At 46.2% G+C, this 20,765-nt stretch overlaps 1 protein-coding gene across 1 annotated transcript in view; it reads left to right on the top strand.

Moving 5' to 3' along the window:
- Positions 1-20,765, top strand: part of PRKCH (protein kinase C eta) — a 122,259-nt gene that overhangs the window by 26,997 nt on the left and 74,497 nt on the right. Inside the window, exon 2 of the mRNA XM_009978381.2 lies at positions 1,657-1,720. Coding sequence (XP_009976683.2) covers positions 1,657-1,720 — 64 coding nt within the window. The remainder of the gene's footprint in view (positions 1-1,656; positions 1,721-20,765) is intronic.

Genomic DNA, 20,765 nt, shown 5'->3' with positions numbered 1-20,765 from the left:
CTTTGAAAATATTAACTCGGCTCATCCTAACAAATCCCCCAAAACAGTTTTTCTACTTCAGCAACAATTTTTAGGCTACAGAAATATGCGGTGATGGTGTGTGCTGTCTTTGCTTTCCCTCACTTACCCCTAAAGATTATTTTCTCTCGGCTTGTGTTCATGCGGCTGCAGTTAGCATCCCTAGGAGTGGAGGTGCCAGCAGAACGCACTGCTGTGCCTTAACACTGCAGAGTCGGTTCGGCTTGGACACCTTTTTCCCACCACTTAGAGCCGTGCAGATACTTTCTGTCCATCTGTAGCATGGCTGGCTGGCTCCTCCCTTAGATATACAGATTTCAACTTTCTCTCTTACCTATATCTTAAAGTTATAGCCTTAAAAGGCCCGGTTGGTTCAAGGCAGAGTTTGCATGATGTGGGCAAATGTTGTCTGCGTTAGTGGTGGTCCTGACACCGTTGCTCCAGGAGGTCGGGCTTATGGTTAGAGGTTTATTTGAATGATGCGATATGTGTTAACACTGGAGAGGAATCCAGGCGTTGGGAGGATACATCGCATGTTACCCGAGACAAAAGAAGGAGCCTGGGCTCGTCCTCCTTTCTTGCAACACCGGGAAATATTTTTCTACTCTGCAGTGCAAACGGAGATGTGCTAAGTTCTGGGCACCTCCGTGATGAAACTCTGTGCTGCTGGCGTAGACTTGCTTCTGTTCCTGCCAGACCAGGGGAAGGTGGCTGTGCAAAAGCAGAGAGGGTTTGGATGATCGTGTTTAGCCATTCCTCCGGAAACCTCTATTTTCAGAATTTCTGTTCCGCACAGATTGTCGATACGCACGAGACGTGGAGCTCCTCTTTGCTGATTTTAATCTCTTTTGTTAAAGAAGGCTCTCTTGTTTTTTCTTTTAAGTGAGATTTCTGTGTGACAGCCTGACTCCGACTTCAGGGATCCTTAGCTGTGATTTTTGCTGAAAACTAGCTGGGGAACAAAAAAACAAAAGCAAGACTGTAATTAAAAATGTAACTAAAAATAAAAAAAACTACTTACCAAAAAATAAATACCTTCTTTCAAGGACAGGTTGACCGACACTGGGATTGAATCTCTGATCCCTAAAATTATATTCTGTATCTCTATCTAATTTAGATTAAATGACAACAGGTCCTTAAGTGACAGTGCTAAGAATTTCCTGTGTTTTATGATTTAAGGCCAAAAGTTGATTTATGTAAGAAACTAGAGTTTATCCCAGCACTGATGGTATTTTGAAAGACTGACATAATTTTAATGGGATAAGAAATAATAGGGAGAAAATGTACATGTAATTCACCAAACAGATGCACGTGGATCTTTTCAGAGAATTGTGCGTGTTACGCCTCTTTTTTTTTTTTTTTTTTTTTTTCCCTTTGAATCTTTATTTCCTCTAGCAAGGTTGAGATTGTTCAGCGTTCAGGGCTCCATAAAAAATAAGGAACTTGATTCCTTCTTTTTCCTAGAAGTGCTGAACAATCTGAGCCATGGATGCGTGATTATTTTTTTTTTTTTTGTAAAATTAAGAGTGTACATGAGAATATATATAGATCTTCAAAGATTATCAAATGTTGGCAGAATTTGTCATGCAAAATCCTACCTTGAAAAACAACCTTCTAACGTTCCCTTTACTTTTTCAGGTGGATTTGGAGCCAGAAGGCAAAGTGTTTGTCGTCATAAGTCTTACAGGCAGCTTCACAGAAGGTAAGGGAATTATTTTGGCTTGTTTGCATTAAGAGGGCATATTCTTGCCCCCGGTTACCAAGCAGTGTACAAGCGAATGGCCTTCTCCACATGGGCCATATGCTGTTGTGCACTGGGTGTTTCTTGAGCGAGGGGGGAGATCTGGAGGGGACTGTTCGTAGAGGCTCGCGCCGTGTGTGTCCTCTGCTCCGCCATTGCTCTGACCCAGGGAGCTGATTCATGCTTAATCTGGTTTCTTTATCCGAAGTTGTCCTTCAAACGGATCGGTTTTGTCACTCGTACTTTTCACCTAGTGCCTCTTGAAAGGCAAGCTGAGGAGCGTGTAAGGCGTGTTTAAAATAGAACATGTTTTAAACATCTGGATTATTTTTATTCTGTAATGATTCCCATCCACTTCACGTGCATTTCTGTTTCCCGAGTTCGCTTTGCACAGGAAACTTAGAAGTTTTTTGGTGTGACAGCTGCCCTGAAAAAGTATCCGGGCAGATTTTTCTGTAACTGTATTTTATAGTGTGGTGTTTTTAATTTCCTTGTTGTTTATTGTGATACCAGCTATGAGTGTGGATGCGAACTATGCTGGAGGAACCCAGGAAATCTGACATGGGGCTCAGAAAAAGGTTCTTAAGTTCTTCAGACCTACACCATGGTTCTTAAGTGTTTTAGCTGTGGCCTCAAACTGTGTTTGTTGGGAGGTGTTTTCTGTATGGAAGCCAATAATCGAGGCAGGATCTCCTCTACTGTCTGTTACCTGCAGCCTGGGAGAGCTGGATTTTTAATGCTTTGTCTCGTTCTGTCCCAGGAACTGACTGCTCAGCACAAAGGCTGTGCTGGGGACTGCAGGATGGGCAGCCTACCCAGCCATGCTCTGTCTTGGATGCAAGGAGAGTGGAAGCTGGAGGGGTGCTTGCTTCAAGGGTTACAGGGGAACTCTGCTCACCTGCTGAGCAGTTCCCCTTGCTCCTGCCTTGTGCTAGGTGCCCAGGCTTGTCAATCCCCACGCCTTTGTTTTTCAAATGCAGGTTTGAATACAAGCTTATCCTTTACTTGGTTACTTTTGGGGAGCTGTCTTGCTCTTGCTGAGCTGGCAGCCTGATGTGTTGTTGGGACCTGGGCAGATACTGCATTGGAGGAGCTGGTGAAGCTTTTGGTTTTCTTTCTGTGGTTTACACCCCAGGAGCGCTCTGCTCCTGGCAGGGTGGCTGTGGCCTTTTAGAGCATTTGAGCTGACTGCAGAAACCATCAGCTGAGCCCCACCTGAAGGCCCAGCAAGGGTCTGCAGGGAGATAGTGTCCTCCTCCCCAGCAGCACCCTGAGAAGCAGTGGCAGGGTTTGCAGCTTTCCTGCCCTGTGTGCAGCTGGGTCTGCCCTTGCTCCTGGAGACCATGGGCAGGGTGTAATCCCACTTGCAGAAGTTGTGTTAGGAGGGAGATGTGAACAGAAAGCCTGACTTTGACTCCTAAGGAAATGTATAGTCTTGGAGTGATGGGGAAGACGAGGAATCACACCATGGTGCTGCAGCAGGGCAGAGAGGACCAGAATTCCCTTTTCCAGTGAAGCTCACTTTCTGTGTAAAGCTGGGCAGGCCACATAGCATCACTACAACTTTCAGTTCTTTATCTGCCAAGTAGGAGTGCAGATTTTTCTCTGCCCATGTGTCAGAGGACAGACTTTGCAGTCTGGGAACTGCTCTCACATTTATCCATGCATGAAATGTTAACAGATCATTTACCCTTTCTCCTCGAGGGAGATGCTCCCTGCAACTGTGCTTTCACAGGGAGACATGAAGATTATTGTTTCAAGTCAATTTGGGAGAAGCTATCTATTTGTAACCAGAGAACAGGGAGAGTGCAAAGGTGTGCTGGGAAGGCCTGGAGGACTTTTTGGCAGGTCCAGAGGCCATGGTTCTTAAGGGTGAAAAGGTTAGAAATTACGGGTAGAAATTGGCTTTAACAGAGCTCATGATGGAAAGAAGGAAGAAACTAGAGAGCTTTTGCTGACCTGCGTTCCAGTTTGTATCCATATGTAAGCATGCCATGCTTGGCCTTTTAAAACAGGGTTGAGCAGGGATGGTGGGCTTGAGTGTAAATCCAGAGTGTGCTTCAAACTTGTGCTGATGGCTAAGCTGTTAAGGCACGTTGCTAACAAGGGTTCAAAGGCAAGAGATGGAGAACTCAAATGTTTGTACCGCTACCGCTTTCCGAGGAAAATGGGAAATGTTGGAAATAGTTTACTTCTTTTTCCTCTATATTATTGAGGATGTGTGGACTTACAGAACAGGAAGATCAAAGACACCTCTTGGGGGTTTTTCTTGATGGGTTAGTCCCATGTGTGCTCACGTTTAGAGTTTCCAAGAATAGACATAATCCAGACAAGCCTGATTGCAGATGCTTACTTCTCCCAGTTGCTGGATAGAGGAGGCATCCATTAGGGAAGTGTTTCCTTCTGAAAAACGGATTTGTCCATCATGATTTATTTTAATTTTCTCTCTCTTTTTCTGGAAGGCTCAGGATTGTATTTGAAATTTTAAGGTTTTTGGAAATACGTCTGAGAATAACTCACAATTTGAAAGCATGAAAAGTGACTGCATGCGTGTTTGCCCTAATCCAGAGGGCAACCGCTGCCACATCCTCCCTGCTGTTTGTGGCTAACGTGGCAGAGGCCACTTAAAGGCTGTGTGTGTCTATGTGCACGCAGAGAATCCAACGATTACTTCACATTAGACCCCGTCAGGGTAGCACGTAGGCCCATGTCGAGTTTCAAGCAATATGATGGTTAGGACTTTTGATAATTTTCTCGTGTAATGGTTAAGTGTGTAACGCTGGTGCGTTTCCTGCTCTGAAAAGGATTAGTGATGGTGACAATATGGTGCTGCAAAACCAGTCAGACTCCAGCAGGTAAAAAAAGCAACATGGCACTGTCTGTAGACTGACTCTTCAAGCTACTCATGTTTTTTTTAGCAGCTCTTGCCTCACCTACTTCAGTAGACCATGGGGGCAGAAGGAGAATACAACGGAGTCAGTCTGAACCGTGGGGAGCATCTTCCTTTGAAAAGCTTCTGAGAGCTCCACTGAGTAAAGTTGGAGAGTCAAGGTCTACTGCTGGTGCTCACACCACCAACACGTCATTCGTCTCAGAGGGGTTTTATGCCAAGCTATTTGTTTCACTTACAGAAATAGCCAAATTCACAGGGTCTCAGCCATCATCGTCTAACTCCAGTAAAGTAAAAGCCCAAAAAGTGGCTAAAGAGAGGAAGGATAAAAAGAAAAAAAGCAAATCATCCAAAACCCAGCCAACCAAACAAGACTGGAATGTTAGGTCCACCTGAGACTGTATTAATTTGTTGTCCTGGAAAGCTTACCCAAAATAGACAGTCCAGTGGTGGTGGCAGCTTCTACTTTATTTAGCTTCGGGAGTGGTTGGATTTTCTTATTTGATCAAAAGTTCTTTTGGTCAAAAGTTTAATTTGGTTCCGCTTACCTGCGGTGGGGATGGGGACAAGGGTGACACTCCTGCGACGGCTGCAGTGTGTCCGACAGAAGCGTTCGTGTACCATCAGGATGAGGGCAGTATAGAAGATGTACAGCTGGAAAGAGGTTGGTCCTTTGTAGCTTCCCATATGGCTCTTCCACCATCAGTGTTGACCTGTTTTGAGGCAGGGAAATAGGCCTGTTTCACATGTTCAAAATAGATGTAATTTTTCAGGAGGAGAAAGGAATGAAGCAATAGGATGTGAGGGAGGTCTAGTGAAATTATCCCTACCTGTCTTTATTTTCTCCAGTGGATGTATGTGTTGCTGTGCTAAGCTGTATCTGATTATATTAACTTCCCTCATTCAGCTGATGTTTCCTGTGTAAAGCGACTGGTGCAAAATTAAAATGAAAATCTCCTTACCTTGGGAGGAGATTACCTCTCCAAGCGTGACTGTCTCCGCTGGCTGTGCTGGGTCCTGGTGGCCTTGGCACCCAGCTGGGCTGGAGGGGAGCATCCTCTTCTCCCGCCATCTCCCTTGTTGACCCAAGACCTGTTTCACTCTTGGCTTTTATGGAGAAGGTGAGGACTGACATCTGCCTGCCAGACTTAAGGCATTGCTTAGGGGTGGATTTTCCCCCCAACACCTCCCTTCTTTGTATGAATTTATTTACTCTTTCCTGTGTTTTCTTTGGTTTACCCTGCCTGATAATAGGGTTTTTTTTTCAAGTCATCAAAATTATGATTTCTTTTAAAACTTCCTTATTCTTTTGACCCTGGGTATTAATATGTTGTTGGTTTTTTGTTTTTTTTTTTTTTCCCCAGTGGTGCCTTTAGCATTTCTTGCTTCTCTCTGTCTCTCCTGGCCCCTCTCTTAAAAATAACCAATGTGCCTCCTTTGAGAGGTTTGTCTTTGCCGTGGATGTGCCTCATCCATGGAGATGAGGCATGTTGTCAGCTGAGGAGCCAGGGATGAGAGTGGGGCACAGGGTGCTGTGTGTGGGACCAAGCAAAGCTGTAGCTGTCAGAAGGCAGTTCAGCTCTGCCCAGCCCTGGGGACCACAGGAGCTGTGGTTTAGCTGAACCATTAGTGTCCTGCCTCCCTCCCTCCCTGCGATGACCCATGTGTGTGCCAGGATCTCTGAAATAATCCACAAGATCTCAACTCTGTTTTAAGCTTCCTTTAAAGGAAAACTTCTGCTTTACTTTTCTAAAAAACAGGTAGTGCTGTGTAATGTTGCTCCCTAATGTTATTTCTCTTCTTCTAACCTTGGCCATCACCATTTCCAGGTGCACAGCTTCTGAGTAGGGTCTTCTTCCTCACCACTCCTGGAAAGTGCCTGGGAGCACCCTGTCAGGAAGACACCATTGACTGAGGGCCGTTGCGGTTCTCCAGCACAGTGTGCCCGAGTACTGTTTCTCTGTGCTCTCCCAGGATGTCATCTAGGTCTTCCTGGCTCTGGCTGAAGGTGACCTGGTGCCTCTGAGGAGGCTCTGTCGTTGAGGCTTGTGTTGTTCATAGTAAGTGACTCTGATGCTATTGGGGTGCCCCACTGGGTGTTGCACAGTTGGTGGCATGAATTCGGACCCACTCTCCACTACTTGTCTCTTTGCTACTGAATAGTGGTTTTAGCTGTGAAAGGGCAAGCCATGAATTACTTCTTGGGCAGGGGATGATCGATTTGAAATAAAAAGCCTTGCAATGAGCATGGGAGAGCTACTCCTGTTGTTGGTGCTTCTGGACCCCTGTGAGAAGTTAGCAGAGATACTCAAGAGCAGGTGATGGTGCATGGGCCAGGATGTTTTGCTGCAGCAAGGTCAGATTGGACACCGAGAGGCCCCAGGTATGTGCCTGAAGGATGTCATGAACCTTTCTCCTTTGCAATACCGGAGTCCCAGAGCAAGCTGAGTCTCCTTGCAGCTTTGCCTGCAAGGTGTGTTGCTGTGCCCACAGTTTGCCATCTCTCTTGCTATTTGCTCTTTTCAGTTTTGAGCAAAGCTAATGAAATAAATACAAATTAATTATTTGACTGAATTAATGAATGAAGCAAGACCTGTAGGAAATAAAGTGCTTCTGTTTCAGTGCTTCAAACTCTTGCAATTTGCCTCTTTTTTTATTTTTTTTTTTATGTTGTCACTCAAAGTGATAATTCTGGCTTGAAGTTCAATTTTAATTTCATCATTGTGAGGTAAGTAATGGTTGTTTCTTTTCTTTCAGTGTCAGGAAAGACAAAGACAAATTTGATTTCTGGGCAAGAAATAGAACGACGAGAATATTGAAAAGCCAAGTGACTTGGTAGAGCAGATATAGCATCCGTTGCTAAATATTTGATCTTGGTAGGCTTTGCAGTAGCAAGGAAGCCTGAACCTGCCTCTAGAGCAGGAAATGCTTCTTAATTTTGCAGCTGTCACATCATGTGTTTGGGATGGTTTGCTCTTAAGCACGAAAACTTGGTCTTTTGCTGTCGTTTTTCTTAGAGTATATTTTTTTCTAGTGTGAAGTGTTTTTTGTCTTAAGAAACAGCATTTCCTCAGACAGGCACCTGGAAAGATCTGCAGCCTTAAAGTCTCAAATGATACATAGGTTTTGTGCTAAAAAGATCCTTGTTCTGTACTGTGATATAGCTCCTCAGCCCCACAAAACTTCTATTTGCAGATACGTGATTAGGTTCTTGCACAAGAAGGAGGAAAAAAAGATGTTTGCTGGTCCTCTCTAAACCGCAATAATGACTGTTTTCATCCTGGTTTTTGTAGTTAAGGGAATAATTATTGGAAACTAGGAACCAGGAATGAAAAATACCCTCTTCTCATCCCCTGCCTAGTTGGGCCATTCATCTGTTTTGGTTTACTATCCCAAGCAGGAGGATTTTAAGGCATGTAATAGACATTGTTCAGAGAACCTTCTGATCTGAATAGGCAATATCAGTGTAGAACAGGATAAAGAAATTTTTGCAATCTTTTGTTCACAGTCTGAGAACATGGAAGTCTTTAATGTCTAGCCCAAGCCTTATGTGGCAGAGAGCACCAGGAGATATGTTTTTCTATACCCCTGTATTTTTTTTTTTTCAATGCCTATGCTGTTTCGAGTGCTTTACGCTTGTCACGTATGTGCATGCTGCAGAAAAGGGACTTCCAGATGCACTTCATGTTGGTTCAGGAGACCAGGAATGTCATCCACAGATGCTGTGCGTCTCTGTGTGGGAGGCAGGTGAACTTCACTGAATCCCCATCCTTGCTGGAAGATGTCAATCAGGTTAAAAAGTAAAAGGCAATTCCAGAGGCTGATCTTGAAGTCCTGAGCAGGTATTGCTCTCTTGGAGATCAGACTCTGCAAGCAGGTGCTCCAACAGAGATGTGTTGCCAAGCCAACGGGAACAAGAGTGGCTCTATCCTAGAGTCATAGAATGGTTTGGGTTGGAAGGGACCTCAAAGATCATCTAGTTCCAACCCCCCTGCCATGGGCAGGAACACCTTCCCATAGATCAGGTTGTTCAAAGCCTCATCCAACCTGGCCTTGAACCCTTCCTTCTTATGAAGCCTCTGTGAGTTAATCACAAGGATGTTAAAGCTTCTTAGCAACACTGAAGATCTCAAGAGAGAATTTCAAAGTCAGAGAGACCATGAAGAACCTCCTGGAGATCATTTTCACAAGCAGGAGCCTTTGGACGTTCTGAGAAATGTCCTTTGGGCTACAATTTGCCATTAGGAGAAAGGGCTGTACTGCATCTTCGCTTGCTCTGTCCAAGCTGACAGTGCATGAGAAGAGGTCACCATAATGAGAGACAGCCCACCCTGGGAGATGGACAAAATGGATGAACCTGGGGATAATGAACAATTACTACTGTTTATGGTGGGAGGATAGTGTCAGTAATTTTTTTTACAGTGAAGCCTTGAAAATTTACATATTGCATTTCATATTTAAATATTGCAGAGAGAATGCAAGTATTTTGCACCCTGGCATGTGCCTCTGTCCATGAAAAAAAAAATGAAAGAAAGAAAAGGCATGTTTGGTAAATTCTGCATTTTCACAGGAAAAAAGGATTTCAACAGGGGAAAACAATCAAACAAAACTGTTTATTCCTGATTGCTGGAAGATCTAGACCTTGGGAAATGAAGTGATTTTTCTTGGTGTTATGGAGGACTCTAATGCAGAGCCAGGAGGTGAACAGCACCCCAGCCCACTGCATATCCACAAGACCACCCTTATTTCTTGGAAACAATCCATTTCAGCTCCATAGCTATTGCAGTATGTCTAACGCTGAGAGATTTTCAGTAGTAATTCATGACTCGCCAAGATCTGCCAACTGCTTAGATATCCCGACGCTGTAAAAATGCAACAAACAGCAATATCAGGGTTAGCTTTACTTCCTCAGCAGGCTGTGTTTTGTCTGGGCTCTGAAACCTGGATATAAATATGCAAGCTTGCAATCTGCTCAGGGATTTTGGTGTTCCTGCCTGTAATGAGGAACAGATTTTTGCTTTATTTTAATGGGATTCCTGGAAGAAGTGATGGTGGTTCCCAGAGCTTTATCTACTTGGCCTTGGAGGACAGTGCTGCTCTGGGGTGGGCGTTTATGCTGCGGCAGAGCAGGATGGCAAACGTGGGCTGAAAGGAGCAGGACATGAAGCCATTGGAGGTGGGGACCACGATCCTGTGGTGGGGATGATGACAGCAGCTCTGTCCCTGACTGCTGTGCCCTGTGCTGGGGGATGCTGTTTCATGGCCATCTCCCTCTGCACCCGTTGCAGTCAAGGGCATCTGGATGATGGCATGGACTGGGGTGAAGAGAGGGTGCCCTGTGCACCAGCACACCTTGTGGCTGCACCTGAATTTCCCCAGACTACAATTTGTGAGGTACCAGACTGGTGAAACAGGTGAATGGCTGCCCGAAAGCCCCAGTAGTTTACCTTGGATCACCCTGTAAATCTGTAGCAGAAACTGCAGGAAAAAAAAGCAACCAACAAAACCACACCATTTTTTTTTTCTTTTTTTAACTTCACCTTCACCGACTACTAAATGGCTGTGTCCCATTTCATATCCAGGTCTGTCAACAGTGACTGCTGGAGGAGACTCCTAATTCAGGTGGTACCAGCACAGGGAAGGGTTTTCCTTGTGTCTGGGTGTCTGGCAGCCTGTTCTGTCAGGCATCCAGAAGTCCCTGTCACCTGGCCATTGTCTGGGGCAGTGCTGGACTTGGTGCATGAGCAGATCTGCTGGGCCCATCAGCATGAGAGGATGTGTGAGGCAACAAGATGGTGTTGTGCCACAGTGCTTAATTACCTCAATTTACCTGGAAGGTATTCGTGCATTGTTAGCGCTTCTGGAGAGGGGCACAAGGTTCCCTCTGGCCCTGCAGACGCAAGGAGGACCAGTAGCATCAATCTGCTGCATAGTTTGGATGTTGTGGCAGGCAATTCCTGCACCTCACTGGAGTGGGGCAAGGTCTTGCTACTAGCCAAGGAGAATGGAGCTTCAGGCTTACGCAAGCTGGCATGGAGCTGTAGGAAGCAGAGCTCGTCTTCTAGTGGCACTTTTGGAGGTGAATACTCCTGCTCACAATTTATACCTCTCTGTTTTGGGTGGTTCCTGAGTGTGCCCAGCATCAAATGCTGAGTTTCCTGCTCTTCAGTGCCAGTTGTTTTTTGTTTTCTGGAGTGCTTCAGCAGAAATGCTTCATTTTTTTTTCCAGAATGAGATGCTGAATCAAAATACAGCTTTGAGTGAAGAGATCCTGATGGTTTTTTTTGCCAGAGTGACCTCAAGCTTGGCAGAGGAGAGGGTGGAAGGGACTGCCTTCTGCTGTCTTTGGGAAAAATCTGCCCATTTGTGATCTTCTGGGAGAAACTGCATGAGGTCAGCATGGCTTTGGAGGGCTGTGGACATCACCTGCACTGAGCAGGTTCCCACCGTGGTGACTGTTCCTCCTGGCAATGCCAACACTGCTGGTAGTTGCAGATATGGGACTGAGGTGGTTGAATAATTGAGGGTAAATCTGTCTGTCTGAAAAGGGTGCTCTTGGCTTTCCCTTAGGCTGGCCTTGTGCAGGGCCAGTGCTGCACCAGCTGGCTGGGCTGGGGAGCTGAGCAAGTCTGGAGCAGGGGTGTGGGTTGGTTTTTGGTTGCACCTGTCCTCTGGTTGAGCTCAGCACTGGACTGGGCTGCTGTGGTGGGGCAGGAGAGGGAGCTGTGGCGGTGGCGTGGAAGAGAAAGGAGGGCAGGAGGGTCTGGCTAAGCAGGTGTCCTGCTGTCCATGCCCCATCTGCTGGGGCATGGGGCAAGGACAGTGAACGATGGAAACACTGGGAAAAGTTACTTGAAGAAGGAATAGAGCCATGAGGGTCTGGAAGAAGGACAGAGAAGAAATAGAAGGAAGTAGGAGACTGGTTTGGGGAATGGCGATGAGTGGGTGTGGGCAGGAGCTGTAAGTAAGAAGAAGCTTAAAGAAGCTCAAAGGGTTGAAGAAGCTAGGAAGGGGAGAATATGGACAGATGGGTGGTAGAGGAGCTGCAGAGGAAAGGCTGCAGCAGAAGAGTTGTGGCCACCAAAGCCCATTTCTTGTTACAATCTGGAACCAAGTTCTTGATCCCAGAATCTCAGCTCTTTTCTGCCGTCTAGCTGTCAAACTTGTTGAGCAAGTGTGTCCATCTGTTGCTAGTCCTGAATCTGCAGAGCAGGGCATAGTCCTTTTCTGTGAAGTGTTCCCCTGTTAGTGCTCTCCTCTCCCTGGAGCTGTGTGTCTCCGAGCACAGCCGTGCTGGTGAACCAGGACCGTAGAGGGGGATGGCTGCTCCACTTCATGAACTTATTTCCAATCATAGTTTTCTTTGTTTAGGAAACATAGGAAATCAACTTAAAAATCCTTTTTCGCTTGAAGGATATCACTAATGTTAGAAAAACAAAATCTCAGAAGTCAAGAAATTTTGAATTGTTGTGTCTAAAATTCATCCTTCCTGTACGTTCATGATACAGACTTGCAGTTCACACTTGCTGATCAGCAAGAACGAAGGCAAAAAGGCGTTTGTTCTCCAGCCTGCCCAGCTCGGGGTACTTAAGTGACGGATGAGGAATCTGCGACCTCAGTCTGGTCCTATGCACATTTTTACCTGCATTGTCTCTGGTCCTGTCTTTTACCCCTGAATGTGGGATGAGGCGAGAAGAACAAGTCCTTCAGAGAGAGGCTCCAGTATTGCATCCAAAAGTGTTGATGACAACTCACACATTAGGACCTTCTCACACCTTGGCTCCAGAGGCATCCTGTGTTCCTGTGGCGGGCACGTAGGGCTGACTGAGTCCAGCAGCACACATGGCTTTGGGCTGTGCTGTAAGGAGGAGTGCAGAGCCAGGATGCTGGGGACACAGACCCTATAGAAAGGGCAGTGGAGTCTGGCTGGTTTTCCCCCGAGATTGCTTTCACACCCCACATCGTGCCAATGCAGCTGTTCGTGGGGTGCACAGCGAACCAGAGTTGGGAACTGCTCCGGCTGGAAAATGACTATGTGTAAAGGGAGTGCTGGAAGGAAGACAGGGGTAAGAACTGCTTCTTGGTGTAAAGGGCTGTTGTCTCCCTGCCTCTCCTGTTATTTGAGCCTAAACGAATTCCATCCCTGTGTTCCTTCTCCATTGAGGCATTAGGGAAAAAAGATGAAAGGAGGTGCAGGTTTAGGTGTCTATCACAAGCTGTTGGAGAAAGTGACTTTCTTCCTGCTCACCCACCTCTGCTTGTTGGTTAATTGAGAGGAATGAGATGGGAGAGCCTGCGGGGAGGCAGAATTGGTCTTTATTACTGCTGCTCTTACACCTGATGGAAAGGGCCACTCATTTACAAGAATAAAATTGTTCGATGGTGCTGGTGGCCGTTACGGAGCTGGTGGAACCAGCAGGGTCCTTCCCTCTCTACATATAAAGACATCCTGAGCCAAGGCAAGCAACACCCTCCCCATGTGGCACTCAGTGTTTTAAAGCTGTATTTGTATGGATTTGGGACATCTGCTTTTGAAATCTCAGAAATGGAGAAATACGTATTGCAGTGTGGAAACCTTGTTGGGGAGGAGACGGGGAAGGGGGACAGATCCAGTCTAGCTCTGTTAGCTGAGTAGGAAGCTGTGAGGGACAGCTGTGTGTTCCGAACATGCTGCTTCTCCTGGCCTGCAGCCCTTGGGAAGTCTCTCTGGGAAATAATAATAATCTGCTGGCACTAGGAGGAGTGCAGAGCGTGGCAGAGCCATGATGGTCCGTGCTATCTGTGGAGATGTTTGAGGACGGGCCGTGCAACGAAGCCACGATCGCTAGCCTGAGTGCTTGAGCACTGAGTATTTCCTTGGTGTCTTACCAAGGTGGGGACTGTCTTGGTGAGAAAAGGTGCTACCTTTTGGCAGGTATCTTCGTGGTGGCAATAAGCTTGGAATACAAGAGGCTGAATTTGGGTGTTTTTTGACGGATGCTTTGCTGCGGCAGTGTCTTGCTCAGCCCATGGTGTGTGGGAATCTGTGTGGGAGAGCGACATGGTAAACAACCTGCTTTTTAAGGCTGTTGCAATTAGAGAACTTATTAGCAAGCTGCCACATGGAAATCTCAAGCGTACCGGGGATCGGCTGTGTAATCAGAGCTGAGTATGCAGCTGGACCACTTGGGCTGGGTCTGTGCAACTGTTGGGTGACCAGTCGACCAGGAGAATCCAGGTATTGCAGGGAGGTGATTCAGGTGTTGGTCATCCTCCCAGGGAAGCACGAGGCCGGTTCACCTCCAGGGACTGGGGAAGAGCTGAGGCATCGCACGACAGCAGTCGGAGGCCCCAGCAGCAGAAAAAAGGAAGTGTTTAGCTTGTCCTGCTTAATTAGCTCTCCCAGTTAACTTGTTGCTGACTAGATTCCAGTTGTGAGAGGCACTGAGAGGTACGGTGCCCTTGGTTAGGAAGGCTTGAGGCTTTGTCCTAAGGATGGCTGCCGTGTTGAGGAACGTGGTCGCCATTTGTGGAACTGCGGCCAGACTTTGGGTCCCCCTGGATACAAGCTGCTTGATGTTCCCATTTCAACTGGCTTTCTGTTGATCCTGGTTTCTTCGTGTGTTTTGTCTCATGTTGCATAAAGAATATTTTCCTGCTCCTCCTGCTTTGAGACATATGTTAAGCCCATGTCTCTGGAAAATTGCACTGCCTAAACATAAAGGTGTGGAGTTTAAGCAGGTTTAGTTAAGTGCAAAACCTTGTGTGGACACTCTCATTTTAGTACCAAAGTGGCCGATTTTAAATCTGAAGCTGGCCACATGGCCCAAAAGAAGGCTGTCCCCAGAGCATCTACTTAAAAATAGCTTTAAACTGCATCTCGTTAAAAATAGGTTTGACTTGGAGCTCGTGCTTCCCTGTGTGGGTAGGGCCTCCTAATAGCTTGTTGTGATACCTACTATGGAGCCACCTACGAGCATGTGAGTTGCTGAGGGTTACAACAGGCACGAGCCCCGAGGCGTTGGGAGCAGGGGAGGGTTCAGGATCTCCCTGCTGTGTGCCCGCCTGCCATTACTGCTTTTCTCAAGGATTTTGCACGAGTGCTGGTAGCTTTGACCTGTAAATGCTCTCACTCCGTTAGTGCTACTTCTGCTCTGGAGCCGGTGTGGTTTGAAGTCTTCTAAAACTTCTGGTGCGGAGGGCTTCTGGCGCATGAATTAATCACGGGAAAGATCAAAGTTGCTTTGTTAGTTTTATTTTCCTGTTTTTAATGAATAATGTATTTAAATGGTTTCCTTCCCTAATAAATCACATCTCAACGTTTTTTTCTCTTCGGTTTAATAGGTGGGAAGGACTAACAGAAGGTTTTACAATGGAAATTCACTTGCCTAAGCACAAGGAAGTAATAATGATTATAATTGGTGATGGGCGGAGGGAGAGGAATCGGTTCGTTAAGGCTTTGATGAGCAATGCTGTAAGAAGTACGAGGTACTAGTATTATTTGCATATCTTAAAGTAAGGAAGAGAATTGTCCCCATCTTATGATAAAATTGAGACTACAAGCAGATGTGTCGTTCTGCCTGCAGCTGAGAAGGGGAGGCAGTTTTTACTGCCTGTTTCTCTCTGTTTGTGTGGGTCAACTTCAAATTTAATAATAGGAGGTTTCTGTTCATTGGTGTGTTTTTTTGTTGTTGTTGCCTGTTCTTAGCCCAGATCCATGTGTCAGGAGTGGGATATGGAGCACTTGCTGATGGAGTCATGCTGGCAGGTATGAGATGGTAGGGAGATTACTCTGTCGTGAGGAGGGAGCAGTGGGGCTTGAATGTCTTCACCCAGCTTTGCTGCTGCTAGAGGACCATGTTCAGCTACAGCTGGAGGGAAGCATATAGCTGTCATCTCACTGGATACGACCTGAGTATAATTTATCTTGCTTTTCCAAACCACATGGGTATTGTGTGCCTCCTGCTTCATACTGGGCAGATACGAGCTGGCCTTCCAGTTCCAGACTGGGGCTCAGAAGGGGTCAGTTCAATGCTCAGATTTCTGCTGTCTCCCTCAAGTCCCTAATTAAAAGTAAAAACCTTTTCTTCTGGCATCTCTTTGTGCAAGCTGAGACAGTTCTTCTCAGCAATAATCACCCCAGCCTGGTCTCTCTTACAAACAGAAGTATCATGAGGTTACCATATCCTAACGAATGCAAAAACCTGCAGAGATGGAATGATAAAATGGAGCACAGGTAAAACCTTTCTTTCTCTTGGCAGAGAAACAAGCACAGGATGAAAAATGGGGCTGTCCCCTTCCTTCTCTCATGAGGCTGTAAAGAGAAGGGAGATGGAAGTGGCTGTCCCCTTCAAACACATCCACCTTGGCGGCCAGCAGCGTTTCTGCAGCCTGTGGCCTGGAAAGCACAAACGGGCTGGCGTGCAACGACCTCTGTTTGAGAACCTGATCTCTTATGGCATGGAGATGCTCATGTTGGCTGAAATCTTTTCTTATCCTTAGTATCCTGTTTGTTTAGTTCATTGTTACTCACTACAGAAATGAAGGGAAAGGCTTTTTCCGTTCATATTTTTCAGCCTTGGCCAACATGCTGCAGTGCCTTACTTCATTGCTTCATAGCTGTCAATGTCCACAAACAGACATCTAAAAAAAATTTTCCCAGAAAGAGCTTGTAAAAGCAGATGTGGAGAATGTTTTTGAGCTGTCCTGTGCATGTCTGATGTGTGGCAATCATGATTAAAACTCTATGCAAAATAACCTGTATGGGATTCATAACTGGTCGGTAGACTTGAAGCGGCAGCAGAATACTTGTTTTAAGAGTTTCTCAAGCCACCTTCTTCCTCCTCTCTCATGTTCTCACAGACCTTATGCAAAGAGATAAAAGCAGCTATTCCTCCTTCAGCCCCAGCACTAGGCTCTACCCTCTGCTTTGCAGCCCTCTCCCCTCCTGCATGCGTGGACTGGTCCCAGCAGCCACGCACTGGTCACTCTGGCTCTGCAGAGCTGTCCTGCCATCCCTGGCACTGCTACATCCAAGTGCAAGAGACTGTGAGTGAAGAAAACTGATCCCCCTGAAAGGTCCTAGACCCCAGTTCCACAGCAGTGAGGTGAACGGTGAGGTTAGCAGTGATGGATGGAGCAGAGCAGTAGCTGGTAAGCCTGAGAAACACAGAGATGTGTCCTCTCAGCTTTGTTATCTCACCTACTGGTGCCACCAGAGCTTTGGCGTCGTTGTGTAATTATAGAAATAAACCTATGATGGGCTTTTGTAGCAATAGCTGAGTGCTGTCATCCCTGAAACATCATCATTCAGCCTCAGTACTCAAATGCTGCTCATCACTGAGAGCTGAGGGTGAGAGCTGAGATGAATTTATGTCCTAGACCTGTCAGGAAAACAAGGAAGGTGGATCTGCCCTACTTCAGCACTTGGGCAAGAAACAGAGACCTTGCCTCCAGTGCAAAGTTCTGTGTGATTCGATGCAGGGACGATGACATGTTTTTGCTTTGCCAAGACTGCTGATAATGCTGTTTCATACTCCTGAGCAGGAAAACGATTTTTTGGAGTCAGACCATCATTGTTCCTTCTTATTCTTTCAGACAATATTGACAGATTGGCACCTTAAAAGATGAACTGCCCATTAGAGTGGGTTTTCTGTGAAGTCCTAGAAGACAATCTAGTCCTGCCAGCACGAGCTGGCTCTATCTCTGGTCTTTGTAGAAAACTTTCTCCTGTTTCAGAGGGGAAAACGGCAGCTGCATCAAACATAAGTTCCAGCTTGTGTTTGATGTGCCACATGTTTGCTTTGCAACGAGCCTCTCCTGGGATTTGAACCAATCTGGTTTCACACACAGACTGGTAAAAGCAGCAGAAGGACAGAAACTCTGACGGTCGTGAAGTGTAGGAGAAATTTCGTGTGATTAACACGATCCCTGTGGATGTGGCTCTTTTCCAGCTGCTGATTCGCGCGTCCAAGTAGCTTTTGAGGGGAACTGAAGAGAAAACTTTGCAGTAGTTAGGAAAAGAAGGATTTTCCTTCTGCAGCACTAATACTAGGGAAGCAGAAGGGTCAGCAATGGAGATACTACTTTGGGTCGTAGCCTTTAAATACTTTTCTGTTTCCAGAGTCAGGCTGTTAGCCTCTGCTTCAACGCTATGTTATATTTATAATGTTTTAATTAGTAAGACTTCCTGTGGTTTTGACCATCCATGGGATTATGATGATAAAACTCCTGGTTAAAAGACACTAAGCCTTTGTAAGGGATTTTTGTCCTAAGCTAACGTGTTTTCCAGCTTGGAAAGTAAACATGTTTGTTCATTTTGGTTTCGCCTCTGTTTATATTCAGTAGATGTGAAGAAGCCCACTGTTAGGCAAGTATTGAGAGAATACCTCCATTCTGATGGCCAGAAGGGGTGGGGGTGTGTATTCATTCCCTCTCACTTACTCGATTTGGTTTTTATATTCTTTTCCTAAAGCACCCATTACGACTCACGGTAAGGGCAGGGGCTAGCTGAGCATTTAGCCCGTTCCGAAACGGTTGCTCAGTGCCGCAGTGCTCACCCGAGGCGAGGGGTCTGTCAATCCGCTGTCTTGTTTTTCACAGTCCAGTAGGTTCGGTGGTTGGTCTCCGCTCCGCGCTGGTGTATCACGCAGCGCGACGGGATCTTGCTTGCAGTGCTCTCAGGAAAACACGTATATTGTTACTGCTACTAATAAAAAAGGGCTTAATCAGTTTTTAATCTGTTAGCATTATTGCTTTAAGGCTTTTTTCATTACTTTTCGGATATCTTTATTTCTTTCAAAGGAAAATCCCACTGATGTGTACAGAAGTATAACACTAGAAAATGTCCTATACAGGATGTACCCAAACGACCTTTATTGCACCGGCATTACAGCGGCGGTTGATAGCACGATGGTGAGATTGATTTCCGATAGGTGAGACCTGATGGGCTTTAACTACTCGAGGCAAACAGTTACACACACACCACTTCATCCTGCAGCTCTTCCTTGTGTCTTACTGCTGTAGTTACTCCACCGCTGTGAGGACGTCACTGGAATTATCCCCTGGAATGAAAAATGAGGGGCAGAGAAGGGAGGGATCTCTGGCCAGGAAGGGCAGGATCAGGTAAGCTGAGGGGGCAGGTTGGGCAGTGCAATGAGGCTGCCGAGGGGGTGAGCAGTGTGCTGGAGCATGCAGATGTCCTCACATGACTTGGTGGGTTATTTATTCTCCTCTCCCTCCACGTGCATAATTTCCACTGCCAATAAACACGTGTTAGGCATGAGTGGAGAGGCGGAAAGGGGAAGAGGCTTTTTAGTATTTAACTTTGTAGTTACTTTTGCACATATATACCAGGCACAGTAAATACCCTGTAGTTACAGACATCCAAATTTAACCATGGATGTGGAAACTCCCTTCACTGAGCAATTACTTGCCTGTTTTTATAGCAGTATTTGGACATTTGAACCATTCATGGTGGTGGTTGCTTTACCAGAGATTAGAGGCTTTTAAAAGTTAAAGTGCTCTAGAGCTGCTTCATTTTGTAAAATGCTCTCCGCACACAGAAGGAAAATATATACTCCATAGGAAACTGGCCCAAGCGCAGACCATGAGCGGTAAAATGTCTGTGATGACTTTACATCCTGTGACATTGAAGGTAACAGGCGCAAAGGGCTGCTGCGTTGACCACCTTGTCCACTAGTAGACTTAGTGCTGCGTTGATGGTTTCCGCATGCAACATCTCGCCCAGCAACACGGGGAGCTGTTCGGTAGATATGGTGGGTGTGAGCTGAAGAACTGCTGTCTTGGTGATTGGGAAGGATGGTTGGGAGGAAGGTGGTTTTGGTAGCAATATCACTTGCGCCTTGTTGGAGGGTTGAACTTGCCTGCTCCGTGGCGTGGTGTGTGGGATGGGCGAGTGCTCAAGCCCTCCGAAAGAGGGATTTAGTCTGGGGATGTGGTTGTATATGTAGATCCACCAGAGCAAGTGGTAGATGGTCTCCTGCAGCTACCGCTGGGCCGAAGGTGTGGCTGAAGTTGCGCTGTGCTCTCCCTCCTCTTTTTGCTCGAGATGGCATCAGGAAGTGGGAAGAGCAGTACCCAAAACAGCTGATCGCGTATGAAAAGTAATCCAGGCCTTGCTGAAGTCAGTCTCCTCCTTAGTAACGCTTAGGTTTGCTATAATTTCATGAGGTGAATACAAGCATGGGCAAGGATCCCATGGAAGATGTGCTGCATATGTGGAAATTAGCAGGGTAACGTGGCCAAGTAGTGTGGGAAAATGTGAAATTCGAGGAGTGTTTTAAATATAAATGATGCTCTTAAAAAAAAAAAAAAGATAAAATCTTGTGGCATGTGTTTTAATGAAAATTGGGTCTGTAAGATGGAAACCATTGTGCTGCATGAGATGTTGGTGGCTGGAGGACAAGAAATGGAGGCCAAGTACACCTCAGAGGAGAAGGCTCAAGGTTGGCCATGGATGGTGATCTACCAGTGCAGGCAGTGTGGAGACTTCCCCTACCACCCATTAAATCAAGTGCCTGTCATTTTTTTTGTCTTCCTGAACCATTTCAGAATTGCACTCTCTGAAGTCAGGCAAACCATGTCACAGGGATGTGCAACAGTGTCCCACGTCGTGGCTTTGTGGGACATCTTCGAATGTCCCCTATTCCTGGTGCAAAGGGCTGGTTTGCTCTTAGCTGTGTGTGTGCTGTTCACTGCATGGGAGAGCACCGGGGGGACAATTACCCAGAGCTGATCCTCAAGGGGAACCATAACAAAATCAGAAACTACATGAGCTCAATTTGGAACATGTTCTCTTAAACTCTGGTAAACGTGAGCGCATGGGAACTTACAGGGCATCAGCTGTTGGGCTCCTAATGGAGCAGCTGGTATGAAGCAAGCCGGTAACTGGATTGCTTCTTTAGGTGATTTACTTAGATGCTTGCCACCCACTCGCAAACCCTGCTCTTCCTTTTCCATGCTTTGGAAGTTCTCCTGTACGTGCTGAATGCCAAGTGGGCTACTTTGCCACTTGAGGTTTCTGGCCCTGATCCAGGAAAACACTTAAGTGTATGCTTAAACCTAGAACAAGATGTTCACTTGAATTTAGAAGTGGGCAAATTCTGTAATAGTGTA

This window comes from Tauraco erythrolophus, chromosome 6, assembly GCF_009769465.1.
Source record: "Tauraco erythrolophus isolate bTauEry1 chromosome 6, bTauEry1.pri, whole genome shotgun sequence".
Classification (NCBI taxonomy): Eukaryota; Metazoa; Chordata; class Aves; order Musophagiformes; family Musophagidae; genus Tauraco; species Tauraco erythrolophus.
Note: the sequence above shows the minus strand (reverse complement) of the source record. Positions and strands in the feature narration are given on the sequence as shown.